The following is a 22120-nucleotide window of genomic DNA, read 5'->3' as shown; positions in this document are numbered from 1 at the left end:
CAATCAATCAATCAAATGCTTTTGGCCAAAAGATAATTGTGACCATCAGGCTGCCTCTAGAGCTCCCTGACCGCTTCCAAAGGAGCCTTTGCATGGTCATGGGATAAGTCTGGATATGCCTCCTCATTGCCACTCACCCAAAACTCATCATAAATATCTAGAGCCTCCAAATGCTATATGTTAAGGAAACCCTACTATAACATGTCGTGGGAAGCTGCCTATCCACCGAGCTCGAGCATGGCACAAGAGCTCCACCGTAGCCACTCGTCACCACCGTCCTCCCGCACTTGCGTGACACCGAGGCGGTTGCTCTAATCCTACGGGTGATGCAAGCTCTCTCGCAAAGATCGTGTGGGATCTCCGCGGAAGAGGGTCGCGTTGGTAGTCTAATCACTCAAGAAAGAGAGAGAGAGGAAGCAAGAGGGAACAAGTGATTAGCACTAATCACTCCCAAACCCAAACCCTAAGCACACCACACATGCTAGATTAGAGTTGCAAGAGAGAGGGAGAAATGAAATGATATATTAACATCTCTAAGAGGCCATGATGGCCTATGAGACCAAAACTGAGAGTACATCTGAAGTTGGTGTCTCATCAAAGAGAACAACCAAATGAAACTGAAAAGTACAATAAACTAACTATCTCACAGCTAAAGAGAACACTCCACTTCTATTGCACAAATGGGAGAATGAGTTATAAACAAGAGATTTTTTTTTTCCAGAAAGGAGACTTCTATTAAGTATGATTTTTTTTTACAAAATGGAGATTTCACACCGAGCAAGGTGGAGATCTCAACCATAAGGAACCCTGTGCTGCCAATAGGATCTCGAATGAGAGGATGTGGAAAAGATACCAATGTCCCACTCTCTCATCAATTGGCCGCGCTTCCTCTCCGCAGCCCTCGAAGATCCTTGGATTCTGGCCCAGGTAGCCATAATGATGTGAATAATATCACTCCAAATCTTGCAAAGACACTGAGAAACAAGAACGAAAGTATCCTTAATGGCCTCACTGCATCTAGCCTTCCAGATATTCCAGGCTGAGATGCTAGCAATAATCTCCCAAGAACTGTCTAACCTCTGTGCCGGAGGGACAAAGTGTGAAAGTGGCAAATCCTGAAGACAACACTGCCAAGTAACTCCTTGCCTAACCATAATGGCCAAGCTCTCGTCAGTCCCTTCGAATCTCAGCTAAGGCCCAGACTGTGTCAACCAAATGATAGAACCAAAAGAAATGATGGCATCCCTCTTAATCCTACCAAAGAGGTGTGCAATCGCAGACCAAACCCTCTGTGCTTCCCTGCATTCCCATAAACAATGGTAAATTGACTCCGAAACTCCTGCACATCTAAGGCATGCTGGGCAAGTACCAGTAACAGACCTCCACTAATTGGTGGCCAGACCACCATGAAGGGAAACCCAATTAAAGAAGGAAATATGTGGCTTCCTATAAGAATGCCACAATCTCCGCCAAAATACCCTCTGAATGTCAATCGAAATGCCGTAAGACTCCCAATGGGGTCTAAGAGTAGGGACACTCTGAATGTGTCCCAAGCTAAGATGTCTGGCATCCCGCACCATATAACTGAAAAAAGGCATGCTTTTCAAAGGGTTACAAGCATCCTTCCACTCCCAACCGGGGTCCCAATGCAAATGTTTGATAGAGCAACCACCATACAACCAAAGGCTAACACTCTTTGTGATCATCCCTGCCCGCGGGGGGGGGGGGGGGGGGGGGGGGGGGGTGGTTGGTTTACCAAAGACGTGCTTCCCTAACCTGCCAACAACTCTGACTGGACGAATCTGGGGGCCCTCAATAAGGTCCTGCACATCACATCTCTCTAGCTGCTATCCATCCTGTACAGAAAAAAATACCGGTACATCATCCTCCCTAGGCAAAGAGAGACCCATAACCTGAAGAGGAACACCTGTCCCAGAAAAAACCCCAAACCAAGAATGATGATGACCTTCCAAAAAAGATCCAATAATCTAGTGGTTGGGAATGGCTCCATCAATCTGTGCAATCCTCCGGCTGGAGCCTCTCAAATGCTGCGTGAAATCCAATCTCTGCACCTCGGTGAGGCTCTGAAGCCTCTTCCAAGCCAGCACTGTGGGGCATAGGGTCTCCCAGCCAGCCCAAAGAATATGCATAGCTGTCCCAAGAGGCCTACCATGCACATCTAAGATCAAATCATTTCACAGAATGGGCTGCCGGTTAGCTTCCTTTGCTGAACACGGGGGGATGTGTACCAAAAAACTCCTCAGGCAGTCCCAGGCCCGTAGAAGGGACCTAACCAGGGGGGGCGAAGGGGAGCGGTGAATTGCATCCGAAAAAGTAAAGCGTGAGCTGAGAGATCAGACACCTCCGCGAATAGGGACACACTTCATGATCTGCTGCATGAGAAAGGCCTTCTATGGCTCAGTGCCTAGAAGAAAGCCCCTAACAACAAGCTTACAGAGCAAAGCCTTACATTGCACCTCAGGGTCAATGATATTCAATCCCCCTTCCTGCTTAGGCCTGATAATGGTTTCCCAAGCAACTTTGGCCCTGGTGTGTGCATTTCCATCAAGCCCTGACCAAAGAAAGTTCCGAATAAGGCGACGAAGCTGGCCAATGCAGCCCTTATGAAACATCCAACACGAAGCAATAAACCAAGCCGTGGCTAGCAAAACTTGGTTAACCACCAAAGCTCTAGAGGCTAAGTCGAGCTTCCTCCTACTCCAGTGATGAAGTTTGCTTTTAATGCTTTAAACTATTGTGCAGGGGAGATGTCAACGCCCACCTGACAACCAAGGTATCTGGCAGAGCATCCTCTCTCAATCCAAGTAAAACCAACATTTGTACCCCAATTTGCAAGAGGAGAATCACAGATCCAAAAACCAACTGATTTATGCCAATTGATAGAAGCTCTTGCTGCCAAACAAAAGGCCTCCAAGGCTGTCCGGAAAGCACATAAACAAGCATGTGAAGCCTCAAGGAACGACGCCGTATAATCTGCTAACTTAGAGTCCAAAAACTCTTCCTCCGTGCATAAAGGCAGCCTGAGACCCACAACACCAAGGGAAGCTTGAAGAAACCTGCTCATAGCCTCAGCTACAATGAGGTACAATAAAGAGGCGAGGGGACAGCCCTGCCTCACCAAACGGGAAATCTGAAAACACTCGCCGTGCCCCCCACAAGCTAAAACAGTGCTATGAGCCTCCCTATATAGGCAGGACACCCCTCTGATCCAGTTTTGGGAAAACCCCATGTGTGCCATAGTGCCCTCCAAAAAATCCCAATCCACTCTGTCATAAGCTTTTTCAAAATCAAGCAAAAGATGTAGGAAAAATGGAGGAGAGACAAAGCTGAAACTGAAACTGAAATGAGAGCAAGACTAGAAGGAAACACAAAGCATAGACATACCTTGAGATGAGTGTAGACAAGACACAAGATTGATACTTCTTATGATGTGACACCCACAATATATAGGTGTGTAGTACAAGAGATAGTAGCCACGCTGATATGTGGGACAAATAGGATGCCACATGCAGACACACAAGACTCAAGACAAAAGTTTATACTCCCCGGCGTTCATATTTTCTCCACTCAAAGGGTGTTACCTCTGTGGGAGATGTCATCCATCCTGATGGCTCCCCTCTTTCTTTTCCACAGGCTGCTGCACATTATGGCTTGGGACCTCATTATCGTCGTCTTTGGCGTGATATAATTCAGATGCTTCAGCCTTTTTTGCTGATTCCACTGTTGGAAATTTGAGATTGCCTGCAGGATTGGTGGACTATCTCCTCTTTTGATTCTTCATGCCATCCCTTGAGGCTATCTGATATTACAGTTGCTGGTCTGTATAAACATTTGTTGCCATTGCCTTGGGTTTCTGAACGGGCAAACCTCTTCTGGCATATGCATCGGTCATCTTGGTGGTGGAAAAGACGATTGCGATCTCTTTGGCAGTCGAAGCTTCCTCTTCGACAACAGCTCTTTTTATGGCGCGTTCTTTTGGCTGTTATTCCCTCAGGACAGTTTTTGGCACGCAGACATATATCCTCATCCACTTGCCATAGATGCTCTGCTTCCAGGGACAATCATTCATATTTTTTGGAGCTGTCCTTCTTCTCGTCAGTTTTTTCTTCCTCTCATCCAGCTTCTGCGGGCTAGATTTCCAAATATGATATTTGGAAAGTTTTTCTGGCTATTTGATCTTCATTTGCCCAGACCAGAGTTCTCTCTTTTCTTCTCGTGGGTGCGCTACTTGGCTTTATGGACACTATGGAAAGTTCGCAACCATGCAGTTTTCGGTGATGCGGTTTTTTCTGCTTTTTCTTTTTTTCGGTACTCCCTGCATCAATCTTTCTTCGATTGCATGCAGGTTGACCAAATAGATCATGATGTATATATGTCTTATATTGACATCTTCAGTTGATGTACTTTGGGACTATCTACTTTGGATAGTCATCTTGTAAATCTAATATAATTATGATTCCACTAAAAAAAAAAGTGATTAGTTAGTTTGGGGTGGTGCCACCAATAAGGCTTGGGACTCGGGAGGAGAGGAAGGTAATGTTACAAATGAGCTTTGGGTTGTTATTGGTGCGGTAATTAATGTGATCCTTTTTTAAACCCACGTCAACTTGTAGAGTCTATTGCTTTCTAGCTTTAGAAGGTCTTTGAAGGTTATTATGTCCCAGTAAAGAAGACCGGGTTACTGTTGCAACTCGCACCTGCACTGCTGTATATAGCCACCATCCTCGAAGGAGCAACTCTGCTCATCACACATGGAGTCATTCCACTTGATGGGTTATTTGCTAATCTCACTCTAGGTGGAAGTGACTTCCTTTGACCAGACTTGATTCTGTGACATGCTCTGAAAATGGGGGCTTGACAAGCATCATGATATCTGCCTTTGTGAAAATCCACGTTGTGGGGCGAAAGGACAAGGGCAGTCCTCTATAGCAGCATCCACCCACACATGCCGGAACACACTCAAAGAACAAAACAGGGGCACCACCAGCCTTTACTAAAGCTGGAAAAGGGAACTCACACTCACAATTCCAAGATCCTCACAAACAACTCTCTACCCTCGTCTAACCATCCAGATACACAGAACACAACCCAAAATATACATTCACACCAAGAGGAGAGAGGGAAAAAGGTACATCAACTTCTCTACCTTACAACTCCATTGGTAGATGATATATATGGGTAAAAAACCTTGATTACATAGGCTCAATCAGCCTTAAGCAATAGATCAATTAAGAAAAGAGAGAGAATGAGAGATTAGCATGTGAATGGCATCCTTGTGCACACAAGGGGGTATAGGCACATCAACAGACACACACACACACCCACACACTATATCTACATTCCCACCTCACTCACAACTTCAAAAGAACTTGTAACACAAAGGCCCCTTGGGGTCACACACATTAATTCCAAAAGGTTCTGCATCATTGATTGAATGTGAAGTAGAGTGTTTCAAAGATAGCCGCCCTTCAAAGTACCCAAGATACTCACACCTTGGCATAGAGTGTAGTTACAAAGTTTGAATATAGCAAGCACTACCACCATAATGCCAACTCTTAGTATCACACAACCATGACTAACCCAATGAGAAACATGCTCACAATACACCCCCACCACCTTCATGCACCCAAGGTACCTTTTGCCCATATCAATTCCAAGATGTTCTGCATTTATATGGTGGGAAGTTCCCCTTCTGAAATACCAATAACCAAATGAGAAATACCTCAGTGGCTATGCAAGCCGACAAGCTTCAGTGTGACCACGTGAATGGCCCTCAAGAGCCCACTTGTGCCTTGGAAATCAGCCAGTGGATGCATGGACTCTTGCTGGAAATGAAAGCCACCTTGATGTGTGAAATGTCATCATTTGAAGGGGAGCAGGAGTATCAACCAAATACTTGAACTACTGTGTGTAACAAGATCACCATGTGTACTGAAATGCCCTACAAGGGACATACAGTGACGACAGGTACTCAAACACAAGCTAATGAAGAGTGGCCATTGAAAGCCCACGTACAGAAGCTACACCAGAATGACGGGACTACGAGCTAGGCTACTAGAAGGGTTAAGCTGTAGACGTAGCATAACGAGAGTACTTCTCTGGGAGGGCTTCACATGAAGAGACAACACGAGGTGGCATGGGTTACAAGTGTGCCATACATAGAGGAAAAATTCTTTAACCAAGGTACGATTGGGTTCACAGGCGGGACTGTCTGAAACTAGACTGCGCTGCCCAAACCCCACAAGCAGCTGAATCACACAAGACTGGGCCACACACTGCAGCACTGTAGAAGAAGTTGATGAAGACAGCCAAACAAACCCTTCGAGCTACACAGAAGGTCCATGGGCCAGGGTTCCCCCCCCTACAAGAAGCCACACACGCCCTACAAGAAAACATGCTCTCTTCTGTGCTACCAGCGGCAGTCCTTTATACTGTGTGAGTGTTGAAGAATTCCTCTGGCGAAATCGGCAATTTCTGAATTCTCGTTCTGCTTTTGGCAACCACCATGCCCGCCATTCTTTGCTTGAATATTTCTTTGTTTTGACATTTTCAATTCCGCCACCTTTTTGAGAATATTACCTAGCTCTTATTATTGCCCTTATGCATTAAGGCCTCTATGTATTAAGGCCTTTAGTTCCATGCACACCTTTGGCTTGATATTTGAACATCTCCGATTGTGTGTGCACCCTCTACAAAGATTTGATCTATTCCTGCTCTTCCACATATGCTCACGAGATCGCAACCCCAACACAACTCACATTCTGGTGGTGTTCCACAATGTGTTCCAAACATGATACCATTGATGCTTGCATCGTTTCCAACCAACATATCTGCATCAACACATCATCACATGCTAAAAAGGCTTGATCCTCAACATTTTTTGTTCCAGCAACTCCTCTCCATCACTGCTTCATTGGCACATGTCCACCCCCTGGTTAGTCATCATCATCGACGAAAGTTTTATTTGTGCCTTCTGCACCATTGCCATAAACTCAACCCATGCACTATATGTCACTAAATTTTGCTCAATACTTCCCACACACAAGTGGGAGAACCCAGAATGCCTTCCTTCTATATACAAAAAAATGGTTCTTGTCATCCTCAGTGGGTGAGGTATTGGGCATTCCAGTACTATATGAACATGCATCTATATGTACATATGTCAGAATACCACACTCAAAAAACTCCTAACAACGTGTGGGATCAGTGAGACAAGATTCTTCCAAGGCTTATTGCCTCGAAGAGAACACCACACACAAGTTTTCTGACAATGCAATTCTGTGCATATATAATTCTGAACCCCTCCTTCATGCCGTAGTGGTTGAGTACTTTAGGTACGGTGTGGTATGGTATGTGTACGGTACGAGTACGTAAAGTATGCATCAAGATAAGTACTTTAAGTACATTCACGTTTTTATTATTATATGTATACGTATATATAAAATAGGGAATATCTAGCATCCATACAAAAATAGCATGGAAGACAATGGTAACACTGACATGAAAACTAATCTATTAACTAATGAGCAATGACCATTGACTAAAATAATTAAAAAACGGGCTAAATAAGTGTTGTACATTGAACCTCATATTTGGTACGAAGACCTTATCCGTACGAGGTATGGTATGAATGGAGTGGTACAGAAAGTACTAAAGGTATACATACGGGTACGGAATGCAACTATGCTTCATGCTTTAGAAGTACATAGTTTTTCAAGGAACATGAGCTCAAGAATCACAAGTTCAATCAAGCCGTGAATGATTTTAATAAGTTGCCATAGTTGCCCCGCACATGACCATGAGAAGCATCAACAAGAAACAATGTACCAGGCTGTCGCAAGGAGCACCTGATTAACAATTACCACCATGGATGTCAAATTCAATAATTATGGATCTGATGTAGCAAATTTGAAATTTTTTAAGGGTCCTGTAGTATGGACCATCTCACAAGAACCAAATACGGTCACAACCAGTCAGATTGCCCTCATAGAACATCTGGGATATTGAATCAATAGGCCACCCAGCTCCTTCTCTTGGAGGCCTTAGAAGGCCTTCCATACACCAATAGCAGAGCTGGCACTCTATCCCAATCGACCATTGCATAGCTCCACTCATCTCCAAGGAGTTTACAGATTTAATCTATGTATCTATCTATTGATCTATGCATCCATCCATCCATCTATCTAGATATATCCCCATCCCATCACCTGTGGAGTCATTGCTGTCTCATTGTGCTAGGAGGACTGCCACAGCTCGTTATCTAAGCTTGCACAAGCCCTAACATTGGAATCCAAAAAAGGGCAGGAGAGCATCCTATTAACTGCTTCCAGCACATCACACAGCTTGGGAGATCATTCGGAGGTTGACAACTTGGCAAATTCTGAGGGCGAGATGTATAAAGGCTCTTAGACATACCGCATGGAGACTAATGAAACAATCTACACCCTCGTTTTTGTTTGGAATAGGATCCTAGGCATGCTCAGGTGTGGTTGGAGATCTATTCGGTATATAACACTCGTATCGAGAATTATTCGATCCCTATCATTCTTCAAGAAAGAGATTGTAATATTTTAACTTACCAATTCTTGTTGAATTTGCTGATCTTAACAACACCCACCCCCAAAATAAAAAAATCACCCTGTGTCTATTAAAGCGCATGATTTTTAACTATTCTCGTACTTTTGTGGTTGCAAATGTTTGATTCTCATCTAGCTTCTTAAACTTGGAAAAAGCTGTGCTTTGATATATCAATTTTAGATATTTTTGGACTTGATAAAGAGATCAAGATTCCCAAAAAAATTTGACGTTGAGATGTTAATCAGGAGGAACTTTCAGCTAAAAAGCAAGAAGTTGAGCGATTGTCTTCTTTGGTAGAGGCTTCCTCGAAAGTGTGTAAGATTCCTCAACTTTCCACTTGACACATGTTAAACAAATGAGGCTAATTTGGCTGCACTTTCTTCCTCACGAACTTTATGTTATGATGGTTCCATTTTAACATCGATAATTTCTTGATTTATGCCCTTAGAAAGTTCTTGCTATATTTCAGTAGAGACTCAAAATGAGGGCACCGAGCAGAAGACTGAAATCCACCCTTTGAGAGAATTCAGCACTGGTGTATCAGACAAGCAAAAGGTATTCATTCCTGTGCCAGTGGTATGAAGCTTAATGATCAATAGTTATGTAAGTTGATGGGCTGAATAACTCCTTCAGGGTAGTAGATTTGCAAGTGGTACGGTAATAGGCAAAGATTGTAAACAAGGGGCCTTTTTAATTCTTATACTATGTGGTTTTTTTCGATAGGTTAATCTTTCTATTCATGTGATGTCTCTCTCTACCCCACAAGATGCATGTATATGCAAGTATGCACCACCACTGGTGAGGTGCAGGATGAGGAGCACTATTTGTTCAGATGCCTACCCTACTATGAGATCCTAGGCAGTGTTTCTAGGCCCATCTAGGCCCATTCTAGTAACCCTGCACCTGTTAGCTACTTGATAACCCAACAATGATGTATGCCCCCCCCCCCCCCCTTTTGGGGTTCTCAGTGAGGCAACTTGGAAGAGCTCCAAGTGATGATGCTCTCGTGTATAATTAGGAGGAAGCCATTTGTGCCAGATGAGATTGTGCTAGCATTCTTTGGAGCCTCCCCTTTCATGATAGATCCCCTTTTTGAGACCATTACTTACATTCATCATGTATACACACTTGACAGTGAGCGCCTCCCGAGATTGGCCCTTGAGTCGTTACCAATGGTGCATACTCTACACGTACTTGCATCTCATGAGATGCCATCGGCGCTGCCACACTCAACTCTAAGGGGGTGAGAAGATAGCCTCAACTGGGCAATCGCTATCCACATGGCATGCAACATGTGCATCTGTAAGTACCCTAGGCCCTCGATGAACACATCCGTAGAAAGTCTCAAAAAATGGTCCTTGGAAAACTGAGGTTTCATGGTGAGCACTAGTAAGAACACCCATGTCCGGCTTATGTGAAGCCCTATCAGGTCCAACCAAATGAGATAGTTTCTCTCTTGCCATGAGAGATCCAAAAATGGAGAATCTAATACTCACTGACAGCTATATACATCATATGGCTGATGCCAAGGATGCTACTGATGCATGGAACACACTAAATAAAATATTTGGGGCTAAGGGTAAGCACTCTAAGATTGGAATAAAGATCAATTTTTTTGAGTTGAAAATGAAGGCTGCAGATACTTTTCCTACACACCTCAATTATATGAAAAGTTTGATGGCACAATTAGCAGCAGTTGAAGCTCCTATGGGAGAAGAAGATGCTATTGCAGTGCTTCTCAAGATCATGCCTAGTGAGGAACATGGTCACCTTGTTTCAACCTTGTAAAATCTTCCAAAATCTACATTGGAAGCCATAAAAGAAACCTTATTTGAAGAATTCAAGAAAAAGCAAGAGAAACATGGTCTTGAAAAAGGAGCTTACTTCATCAACAACAACAAAGGTAGTAAGAACACTAGCTGCACTCATTGTGGAAAAAGTGGTCATATAATAAAAGATTGCAGGTACAAAAATAAGCCCAAGTTATAATGCAAATATTGTGGAAAACTCAGACGCTTGGAAGATAGGTGCTTCATGAAAGCTAAAGCCAATGAAGCCAACATTGTCTTTGAAGACTCATCTCAAAGTGCCCCCAATATGAAGGCAATTTTTGTTGAAGCAGAATGGGGCTTTTAAGGCTTGGCAACTTTGCTCTTATTTGTTGTTTGGCCATGATGACCCACAGGGGGGTGTTGGAAGATGGTTCACCCATGGCCATACCCACACTCATTAGAGCAAATTTATTTAGTGCATTAGGAAGCTTGACTCTAGACATGGGATGGTATTTGGGACATCTATTGTATTTGGGATAATTGATTAGAAGAGTATGGTCTTTTGTAAACCCCTAAATTTTCCTTGCGTATTCACATAGAGTCTAGAGATGGCCATGATGGAACCAAGGGGGAGCGTTGGAAGTTGGCTCCCAATGACCATCTCCAATCATTGCTTGAATGGACATTGGGTATGGTTTTTTATCATAGACACCATAGACCTTGGTTCATGTGATTGAATGGATGTAAATGGGTAGTAAATGGGTATTCGACATTGGCAAAAGGTAGTAAATGGGTATTCGACATTGGCAAAGGGTAGTAAATGGGTAAAGGGATCAACTAGAAGAAGGCACCTCAGGCAAAACACCCTCCTTGTTCTGCAAATACTGCAATGCAAATACTGCAAAGAACACAAACTCTGTCAAAATAAACTCTGCTTAGGATCTCTGAAAAGATCCCTGCTCTCCTCCAAATAACTGTAAACTCCTGTCAGAGAAGATAGTCTCCCCACAAATACAACACAACCCCCGAAGCTGATCCTTAAGTGAAGTAGCTGGAGAAAGGCCCCCTCTGAGTGTAGAAAACTCCTATGGGAAGCAAAATGCAGCCAAAACACTGCTATCTAGCAAAAAGGCACTCCACCGCCAAAACAGAAGGCAAGGAACATGTAGAAACCAAGAAACCATGTAGGCCAAGAACTAAACACAGGTATGGATGCTCCAAAATCAGCAAAACTCTGACTGAAATCTGAAATTCAGAATCCTCCTCAAGTACCAAACTGCTTCCAAAGCCACAATCCAAACAAGAACCCCCCTCTCTAAGTGATCTGTGTCCACTGGAGAAGAAAATGCAGCCAAACAAGGGCTACAAACCAGTGCCCACACCTCCTATGAGGAAAAATACTGAAGAGAAGGTACCTTCGGGTCGTCCTACAGATGAAGCCCAACTCAAGGTAGAGCTACTAGCAAGATCGGTTCAGAAAAACGCAGCAACCATGGCTGCAAATCTGAAAACGCAGAGGTATAAGGGGCTGAATATGGAAACGCTGAAGCCTCAGATCAAGAACTGCTGCAGAGAACAATCAGGGGGGGAGGGATGGCACAAGATAACCAGAAAGGATAGGCAAAAGGGAGCCCAGAGAGCTCCAAGATCAGGGTTGGGAAAGCAAGCCCAAACAGGCCAAAAACGCAGCCTGTATGGGACAGCTAAGTTGCTCTCCAGACCTGAAAAAAAAAACGCCTGAGAACCCCTAGAAGGAACTGCCAAGATGGGCAGGTATGCTGTCCAGAAAAAACGCCCTTGTCAAGTTGCCAAGAAGCTGCAAACTGACGCCTTGAAGAGAGGAAACTGCAGCCCACTGAATGGGTATCAATCAGCCCTTGAAGAAACACAAGCTTCAACGCATGAACACAAAAAACGCAGATCTGTCCATGGGCGGAAAAACGCAGATATGAAGAGGTAGAGGAGGGAGCATCCAACGCTGAAAATCACCGGTGCTCTGATACCATGATAGAGTGTGCAGCGGAAGAAGGGAAAGTCGAAACACAGGAGAGAGTGAGAGAGAGAGATGGAGAGGAAGCACAGGTGAGAACCTGCTCTCAATATCATCACCAAAAGGAATACATGTCCCGAGCAAGAGGGGAGAACCTCGTAAGTGAGGGACTGTAGCTAGACAAGCTAGGCAAGCAATGCAAGCAGTGAAATATGAGGGAGGCATGCCGACTATATATACCCCTAAATGAAGGCAACCGACTGGTGATAAATACCTCCACAACTAGGGAAAATCCCAAGACCATAAAATGGGGAGTAAATATGGGTAAAATATATGTGAGGGGTGACCAGCCCCTCAGACTAACATGGTCAGCCCTAGAGGCTAAAATAGGACACCAAATAGGAAGGCAGCAAGTAGGGGATGATGTCTAACATGCAGCAGGCGGTGGAGGATGCAACAAAGTGGAACATTGAGTGGCCATATGACCAAATTTACCATGTGTAACATGCACCAGCAAGTACACCCCATTTCAACTCATAATAAGCTTCACCCATGTGGACCACATCTGCTTCCATTGCAATGGAGGACGGCATGGGTTGAGTCGTGTCCCAAAGTATACAAAACCTATTCCTATTACCCGAAGGAGGAGGTGGGCATATGACTGTACCAAGAGAAGCAGCAAGCCTTGGCAAATCCTCTCGCATATAATTGGGAAAATTGACTACTTCCATCCAAATTGGGCATCTTTGTTTGATGAGTCCTTGATAATATTTCGTGGGCGTCCACGGTAAGATATGCACCATTTGACTTCCAAAGTACAATGATAATTTTTCGAGCATTTGCAGCTTATACTGATTTTTTTTTTTCAGAAAGAGACTTCTATTAAGTATGAGAAAAACATACAACAATCACAGCTATAAGCCGGAAAAGAATAGAATCATCCCAATATGTAAGGTGATTTCAACCACTGAGGAGCATCATGATGCCATGTAAGACCTGTGGTACTAGAGGAAAAGAAGATGCCATGATCCCATTCCCGCATAAATATCACATGCTTTGCTTGCGCAGAACGAGAGGGCCCCTGAATGCGAGCCCAAGTAGCCATAAGAGTGTGAATGATATCACCCCATATAGTACTAATGCACTGAGACCCAAAAATCTGGACACCCTCAATAGCCTCCCTGCATCTAGCTCTCCAGATCTGCCATGCTGTAATACTGGCAATAATCTCCCAACTCGTGTCAATCCTCTTTCTAGGGGGTGTATAATCAGAGTGAGAAATATCCTGCAATAAACCATGCTGGGCAATACCTCTATGAATGAAAAAAGAAGAATTTGTACCATTGCCCTCATAAAAAAGATGCGAACCGAACTGGGAGAGCCAAGCAACTGCCCCCCAAGTCACATGCATGGCTCGGCCACTCAGTTTGCCCATAAGTTGGGCTACAGGATCTCAAATTTACTGTGCAATGCTGCATTTCCATAGACAATGTTGTACGGACTCAGAATCTGCCGCACATCTAGGACAGGAAGGTGCTATACCGAAAATTGATCTCCATTGATTGGTGGGGAGAACACCATGTAAGAATAACCAAAAGAAATGAGAGATTTGGCTCCTTTTGTATGAGTGCCAAAGTCTATGTCAATATTTGCACTGTATCACCGGAGAAATATCATAGCTCTCCCAATGAGGCCTGAGAGTAGGGATCCTTTGCATCTGTTGAGTGAGGAGAAGCCTGGCATTCCGAACAGTGAAACTGAAAAAAGTCCATCCATTCACATGCACATCTATCCATTCATTCACATTCACATCTATCCATATCCATCCATTCATTCACATGCACATCTATCACTTCACACCTCATTATCATCCATGTATATCACATTACATCCATTTACATATCATCACATCTCATCACATCCACATCCACATCCATTTACATCACATCACATCTTATCACATCCACTCACATCTTATCACATCACATTCACATCTTAGCACATCGCGTTTATATCTCCTCTTATCACATTCACATTCACATCTCATCTAATCACATCGCATTCATTTACATCCCGTCACATTCATTTACATTCATTCGGCTCTACATCACATCTTATCACATCCACTTTTAGTACTGTTTTCTACTTTCGATACCGATGGGACTTTTCTAAGTTTTTGCCAATTGCTTGGCCTAATTAAAGGTACTTTTTCTCGATGGATATTTTTATATTCTTTCTTGAATTTCTCGAGTGAAATATATTCAATATTCTTCTTTTGAGTAAAATATTCATGGGATTTATAAAAATCAATTCTACCCATATTTTTCAATAAAATTAATAATGCTTAAAATTTCACTTTTGATAAATACTCATAATTTGAATTATGCCAAAAATTACTCTTTTACCATTTAATTACTTGCATATCAAATATCATGGGAATTTCTCTTTTTGCATATCCAATTCCTTTTAATTACTTGCATATCAAATATCATGGAAATTCCTCTTTTTGCATAAAAATAAATTTACCAAAAATTTCTCTTTTTCCATTTAATTATTTGGATCTTAATTATCATGGGAATTCCTCTTTTTGCATAAAAATAAATTTATAAAAAATTCATCTTTTACCATTTAATTACTTGGATCTCAATTATCATGGAAATTTCTCTTTTTACATAAAATAAATTTACCAAAATTTACTCTTTTCTCATAATCAATTAATTATGCATAATTACAGAAAAATTATTTCTCCTGAATATGATGAAAATCATTCTTTTTGCCTAGGATGTCCAATCGTAGAATATGGTAGGAAGTCCTCTTTTAGCATTATGCATAAAAATAAGATATGTATTATTTTCTGAAAATTTTGCCATAGCTTCGTTTCTATTACTGATAATTCTTAAATTTTTCTAAAGAATAAAAACTTGTAATGGAAATATGATAGTAGTTCCTCTTTTATGCTTAAAATTAAATTATGAATTTAAATCATAATTTCAACTATAATCATAAACTTAATTATGATTATTCCACTAGATTAAGCTAATTCCATTATTTCTCTTTAATCTACTTCTCATTTAGAATCAATCAAAGTAGTTTTTAACTACTTATAAATAATCTAAAAGAAATAACCATTATTTTGTTAACATAAAATCATAAAAATATCATTTTCTTAATCTCTAGCTTATCAAGCCTAGAGTTTAGCTTTGAATTAAGAGACTATCATTGAGAAGTATCCTTTTTCAAAGGATTTAACCATAAAGATGGCTATTCTTTTAGAGAGAGAGATTTACTTAAAGAAAGCATTACAAATAAGTATAAAGATTAACTTTCTTTTAATTAAGAATTAAGACTTCAAGGGAAAGCTTGATTTGAATTAAAACAATTATTGAGAAAGCTTCTTAAGCTTGAGAGGGGTTGAGAAGAAGAAAGTCATTGAGATAAATTAAAAAAAACCATAAAAATTGATTTTATCTCTAAGTTTGACTTGATTCTCTATTAGCAGTGAAGCCCCCGACCAATCAATTGGTCCACCAACTTCAAGAGTTGTTGTAGGGAGAGAGAGCTGCAAGCTCCCAAGAGAGAAAAATTTAAGGGATAATAGAAAATATGATTATTTTAATATAATACTAGCATGGTATAGCTCCAATATATTTTTACAAAAGACTAAGGGTCTATTTATAGATGAGGGAGGCCACTAACCAAGTCCAACTGGGTTCTAGAATTTTCTAGGTTCAGTTTGACTCAATTTGGACAAGATTTGGACCACTTTGACTCCCAAGAGAGATAAAAATATCATAATTTTTTTGAATTAAAAACCCTTCCACACATGTTTAAAAGGCGCCTACCTCAAGAGTCTCCATCTCCTTACCAAGGTGTCAAAAATGCATCATTATTTCAAAATATCTTATTTTTTTTAGTAAAATCTCATAATTTTTAACTAATAAACCTTGTACTCAGTCAACTCTTCATCTTATGTGAGCATTTACTCATTTTTGGATATTTTCTTTTATTCTTTGGATTTATCTCATCCCAACACTTGGATTAATCCAGTTGGCCCATTGGAACCTTAATTGGATCATAATCCATTTTTTTTTGAAAATGTAGACCCTTAGGCTAAGGTCTCTTATACCATTTTCAATTAATTCCTAATGTACATTGGAAAGTTCATTTTGAACTTCTGTTTCAGGGGAATCTATTTTAGACACTAGGAGGATTGTTATATCCAAAGATATCTAAATTTTGGATTATCTCTCTCTAGGCCAAAATAGGATAAAACAAGATCTTTCTCCTATTTCAGAGACGGGAATAAGTTCAAGAATAGAAGGGGAGGTTCTTACACCTTTAAATCTCAAAAGTTGGAGGGAGGAAACTTACAATCACTCTTCTTGGATCTGCATATAAGATCTTAGCTAAAGCCTTGAGTACAAGATTGTAGCCGATTCTCCAAAGGACTATCCATGATACATAGAATGGGTTCCTCCAAGGAAGGAGCATATTTGATAACATCTTTTCTTTTTGGGAAGCTGTCGAGTGGGCAAAGTCTAGTTAGCAGCGTCTTGCCATCCTTTTGCTTGATTTTGAAAAAGGTTATGACAGAGTGGATTGGGATTTTTTAGAGGGCACTATGGCACATATGGGGTTTTCCCAAAACTGGATCAGAGGGGTGTCCTGCCTATACAAGGAGGCTCATAGCACTGTTTTAGCCTATGGGGGGCACAGCGAGCGTTTTCAGATTTGCCGTTTGGTGAGCGAGGGCTGTCCCCTCGCCCCTTTACTGTACCTCATTGTCGCTGAGGCTATGAGCAGGTTTCTTCGGGCTGCCCCTGGTGTTGTGGGTCTCAGGCTGCCTTTATGCACGGAGAAAGAGTTTTTGGACTCTGAGTTAGCGGATGATACGGCGTGGTTTCTTGAGACTTCAGATGCTTGTTTATGTGCTTTACGGACAGCCTTGGAGGCCTTTTGTTTGGCAGCAGGAGCTACTATCAATTGGCATAAATCAGTTGGTTTTTGGATCAGTGATTCTCCTCTTGCAGATTAGGGTACAGATGTTGGTTTTACTTGGATTGAGAGAGGATGCTCTGCGAGATACCTTGGTTGTCAGGTGGGCGTTGACATCTCCCCTGCACAACAGTTTGCTCCAGTGCTCTTAAGCATTAAAAACAAACTTCATCACTGGAGTAGGAGGAAGCTCGACTTGGCCTCTAGAGCTTTGGTGGTTAACCAAGTTTTGCTAGCCACGACTTGGTTTATTGCTTCGTGTTGGATTTTTCATAAGGGATGCATTGGCCAGCTTCGTCGTCTTATTCGGAACTTTCTTTGGTCAGGGCTTGATGGAAATGCACATACCAGGGCCAGAGTTGCTAGGGAAACCATTATCAGGCCTAAGTAGGAAGGGGGATTGAATATCATCGACCCTGAGATGCAATGTAAGGCTTTGCTCTGTAAGCTTGTTGTTAGGGGCTTTCTTCTAGGCACTGAGCCGTGGAAGGACTTTCTCATGCAGCAGATCATGAGGTGCGTCCCTGTTCGTGGAGGTGACTGGACTCTCAGCTCACGCTTTATTTTTTCGGAGGCACTTCACCACTCCCCTTCGTCGTGGGACACAGGTTCTATGCCTTGTTTTCTCACTGAGTGGCTTATTTATCTTATTCCTAAGAGCGGAGATAAGACATTGATTGGCCAGTGGAGACCTATCACCTTACTTGGGACTGCCTAGAAGATTCTTGCTAAGGCAGTGAGCATCAGGTTGCAGCTAATTTTGCAAGATGTTATTCATGATACTCATAATGGATTCTTACACGGCAGGAGCATCTTTGATAACATTTTCTCGTTTTGGGAGGCCATCGAATGGACTAAAGCGAGCAATCAGCCCTTAGCCATTTTGCTCTTGAATTTTGAGAAGGCCTATGATAGAGTGGATTGGGTTTTCCTTGAGGGTACTCTTAGTCATATGGGCTTTTGTCAGAGATGGATCAAGGGAGTTTCATGCATGTATCGTGATGCCCACAGTAGAGTTCTTGCTTGCAGTGATAGAGGAGAGCGGTTTCAAATTTCTCGCTCAGTACGACAGGGCTGCCCATTAGCCCCATTGTTATATATCATAGTTGCAGAGGCCATGAGCATATTTCGCTCCACTGCTGGTATTTCGGGATTGAGGTTGCCTCTTCGTAGTCAAGAGAAGTTGGTTGACTCTGAGATAGCTGATGACACAGCCCTGTTTTTGGAGGCTTCACATATATGCTTATGTTCCTTCCGGGTAGCACTAGAGGAGTTCTGTTTGCCACGAGAGGCATTGGCACAAATCTGTTGGTTTTTGGGTTAGTGATTCACCGAGAGTTGATTGGGGTGCAGAGCTTGGTTTCACTTGGATCAGCAGATGATGCACTGCTAGATATTTGGGATGCCAAGTTGGGATTGATATTTCTCCTGCCAAGCAGTTTGCTCTGGTATTTATGAGTATCCGGAAGAAGCTCCTCCATTGGAGCTCCGAGATTTAGCCTCTCCAAAGCTTTGGTGGCTAATCAGGTTTTTCTTGCCTCATCTTGGTTTATTGCCTCTTGTTGGTGCTTCTCTCGTGGGTGCATTGGCCAATTGCGGAGATTGATTCGCAATTTTCTCTGGTCGGGCTTGGATGGCACCTCAGACACTCGTCCCAAGGTAGCTTGGCTCACAGTTATTCAGCCCAAAAGAGAGGGGGGCTTGAATATTATCGATCTGGATGTTCAGTACAGGGCGTTGCTTTGCAAACTTGTGGTTAGAGGTTTCCTACCAGGCATTGAGCCTTGGAAGGATTTTTTCTTGTCTCAGATTTCCAGATGTACACCCAGTGTCGGGAGAGACTGGATGCCCAACACGTTTTTTGTTCACAGAGGATGATATTAGGGCACCATCTTTCCCTCAAATTGCAGCCATTGTCAGAGCATGGAGAAGCATGAGATATTTTTTGCGACAAAGGCTTCCTAGGTCTATGGACGAGGTTGACCGACAACCTATTATCTGGAACGAGTTCATTAGGGATGAGGCTAGTCAGCCACTTGATGCATCTCGTTATATGCAATCGTCAGGATGGGAGAGATGCGCATACACAGTTCTTGCTTGTTGGAAGACCTTTAAGAGTCTTTCGGAGGATCGGAGAGTTGCTTCTAGTCAGCATCTTAGGGGCTCTCGCATTCGTATTGATCAGATTGATGCAACTATTCCGCATGAGTGGCTTTCTGGGACCTTTCATGGAGACTATCATCCGAGTTAGCTTGGAGTTTTTTCGAGGATAGGCATACCTCTGCAGGTCATTGCTCTCCCGGGCCAGGAGGATTCAGATTGCCTCATTTATTCTATCATGCCTGGTGGGAGATTGAGGAGATGTAGTATGGAGGAGTTCATTCCAGATACTAGGCTTAGTCTAGTGAGGATAGTTGGTCGCTCGGGGAAGCACTGGTTCATTGACCCTTCTCCCCGGATAGTGACTCATGGCTCTTGGTGTTTGTGGCTATATGGTGGCAGTCCTATCAGATATCCTCAGTGGGATCCAGGAGAGTGGGAGTGGATTGATGCCTTCGATCCTTTGAAAAGCCTTCCTTTTTTCAGTTTCACTGTTTGGAATGCCACGCTTCTCCTCACTTGACAGATGCATAGGATCCCTACTCTCACGCCTCATTGGGAGAGCTATGAGATTTCTCCGGTGATACAGCGCATATATTGGCATAGACTTTGGCACTCATACAGAAGGAGCCAGTTCTCTCATTTCTTTTGGTTATTCTTACATGGTGGTCTCCCCACCAATCAGTGGAGATCAGTTTTCGGTGTAGCACCTTCCTGTCCTAGATGTGCCAGATTCTGAGACCGTACAACATTGTCTATGGGAATGCAGCACTGCATAGCAGATTTGGGGTCCTGTAGCCCAACTTATGGAAATTGAGTGGCCGAGCCATGCATGTGACTTGGGGGGCAGTTGCTTGGCTCTCCCAGTTCAACCCGCAGCTTTTTTATGAGGACAGTGGTACAGATTCTGCTATTTTCATTCATAGAGGTATTGCCCAGCATGGTTTATTGCAGGATGTTCCTCACTTTGATTATACACTCCCTAGACAGAGGATTGACACCAGTTGGGAGATTATTGCCAGCATTATAGCATGGCAGATCTGGAGAGCTAGATGCAGGGAGGCTATTGAGGGTGTCCAGATTTTTGGGTCTCAGTGCATTAGTACTATATGGGTTGATATCATCCACACTCTTATGGCTATTTGGGCTCGCATTCAGGGCCCTCTCGTTTTGCGCAGGCGAAGCGTGTGATTTTTATGCGGGAATGGGACCATGGCATCTTCTTTTCCTTTAGTACCACAGGTCTTACATGGCATCATGATGCTCCTCAGTGGTTGAAATCACCTTACATATTGGGGTGATTCTATTCTTTTCCGGCTTATAGCTGTGATTGTTGTATGTTTTTCTCATACTTAATAGAAGTCTCTTTCTGTAAAAAAAAAAATAAAAAAATAAAAAAAAAACACATCATCTAATAGCATGCGGTTTATGTTTCAATGGTTAGGTTTTCTGAAGGGGTATTATGTTTTAATGAGTAGGTATATTTGGTGTGAAAATAGCAAGTTTAGGGTTTCTTTCATTGGTGTGTTTATATACAAAGTAGTTAACTGGGAGTTTCTGATTTAGATGGAAAGTTTGGAACTCAAGTTGCAAGGACTACAGGCTACCGTGAAGGAACAAGAGTGCACATTACTTGGCCTGCGCTCACAGCTTGCACAGCAAGTTGAACAACTCTCTTTTATCACGGATGAGAAGGTGAGAATTCAATTATCAGAAGCGTTTTCATGCTTTGGTCAGAAGTATTATTTTATCAAGTTGATGCCTTCTAAACTAGTTCAGGGAATAATAGGCATTGTGTGATCATTGATGTAATTCAGGTTGTTGGAGAAGAGGCTCTTGGGGCAAGTCAGCTTGAATGCAATCAGTTATCTTCCTTAATCAAGGTGAACAGTGGCTTCCCCCAAACCCACCACCTTCACCACCTGCCTATATGTACCCCTTATTTTCAGCTTGGTTCTGCTGCACATATCCTTTTCCTGTGTGTAGGAGCCCTCTAGCCACCTTGCATGCAAATATTCTCACTTGTTTTAAGTTTGTGGATGCTCCCTAGGTTCATTTTACTTCTCTACCTTTTGTATATCCTGTGGACATAACTGTGGAAAAGGCAAGAGAGGTTCAATTGGTTTGAAGACATAAAGTTTTGCATATGTGACCCTTAACAAAGTCGTTATGCAACATGCATTTGAGTCTTGAAGCATATTTGCATTGATGAGGTGGTGTGCACCATACAGGGGAGATTCGTGCTTCTCTATACCCAAGTCCCACAAAATGTACGAGCTCATTATATTTTGATTGGCTAACTGAATATTAATGACAATAACTGGCTATCAGCAGAGACACTAGGGCGGAGAAGTGGCGTGTCAAGTAGACATAATTTCGGACTCACACCACTTATTACAAGGGAAGATTTTTGAACCAGAACTTTGGGCATTGCTTGCCCACTTTCTTCAGCCATTTCTTCATAATTCTTAGGTAGGCCATCTTTTGAAAACTTGACAGCTATGTGAGGTTTATTTGTTTGCCTTATGTAAGCTTCTTGGGCTTAAGCCAACCACAGCTCGACAGACTCCACGGTCTCGTTATAGGACTTGGTAACCTTGTTGGCTTCAGGAACCTTGGAAATAGTCCTCGTCATCAAGGAATGAAGACACGTTCTGAAAACAGT

The 22120-nt window shown here is 42.5% G+C and overlaps 1 protein-coding gene across 1 annotated transcript in view; it reads left to right on the top strand.

The window, feature by feature from the left end:
* The window catches only part of LOC147606821 (uncharacterized), a 200344-nt gene that overhangs the window by 27688 nt on the left and 150536 nt on the right, over positions 1-22120 (top strand). Inside the window, exons 5-8 of the mRNA XM_086791117.1 lie at positions 8844-8913; positions 9068-9153; positions 21022-21150; positions 21273-21338. Of these exons, the coding sequence (XP_086647243.1) occupies positions 8844-8913; positions 9068-9153; positions 21022-21150; positions 21273-21338 (351 nt within the window). The remainder of the gene's footprint in view (positions 1-8843; positions 8914-9067; positions 9154-21021; positions 21151-21272; positions 21339-22120) is intronic.

The sequence above is a fragment of the Cibotium barometz genome, chromosome 56 (genome assembly GCF_041138505.1).
Source record: "Cibotium barometz isolate CiBa-2024 chromosome 56, ASM4113850v1, whole genome shotgun sequence".
Classification (NCBI taxonomy): Eukaryota; Viridiplantae; Streptophyta; class Polypodiopsida; order Cyatheales; family Cibotiaceae; genus Cibotium; species Cibotium barometz.
The sequence above is the reverse complement of the archived record's forward strand: the minus strand, read 5'-3'. Positions and strand labels throughout refer to the sequence as shown.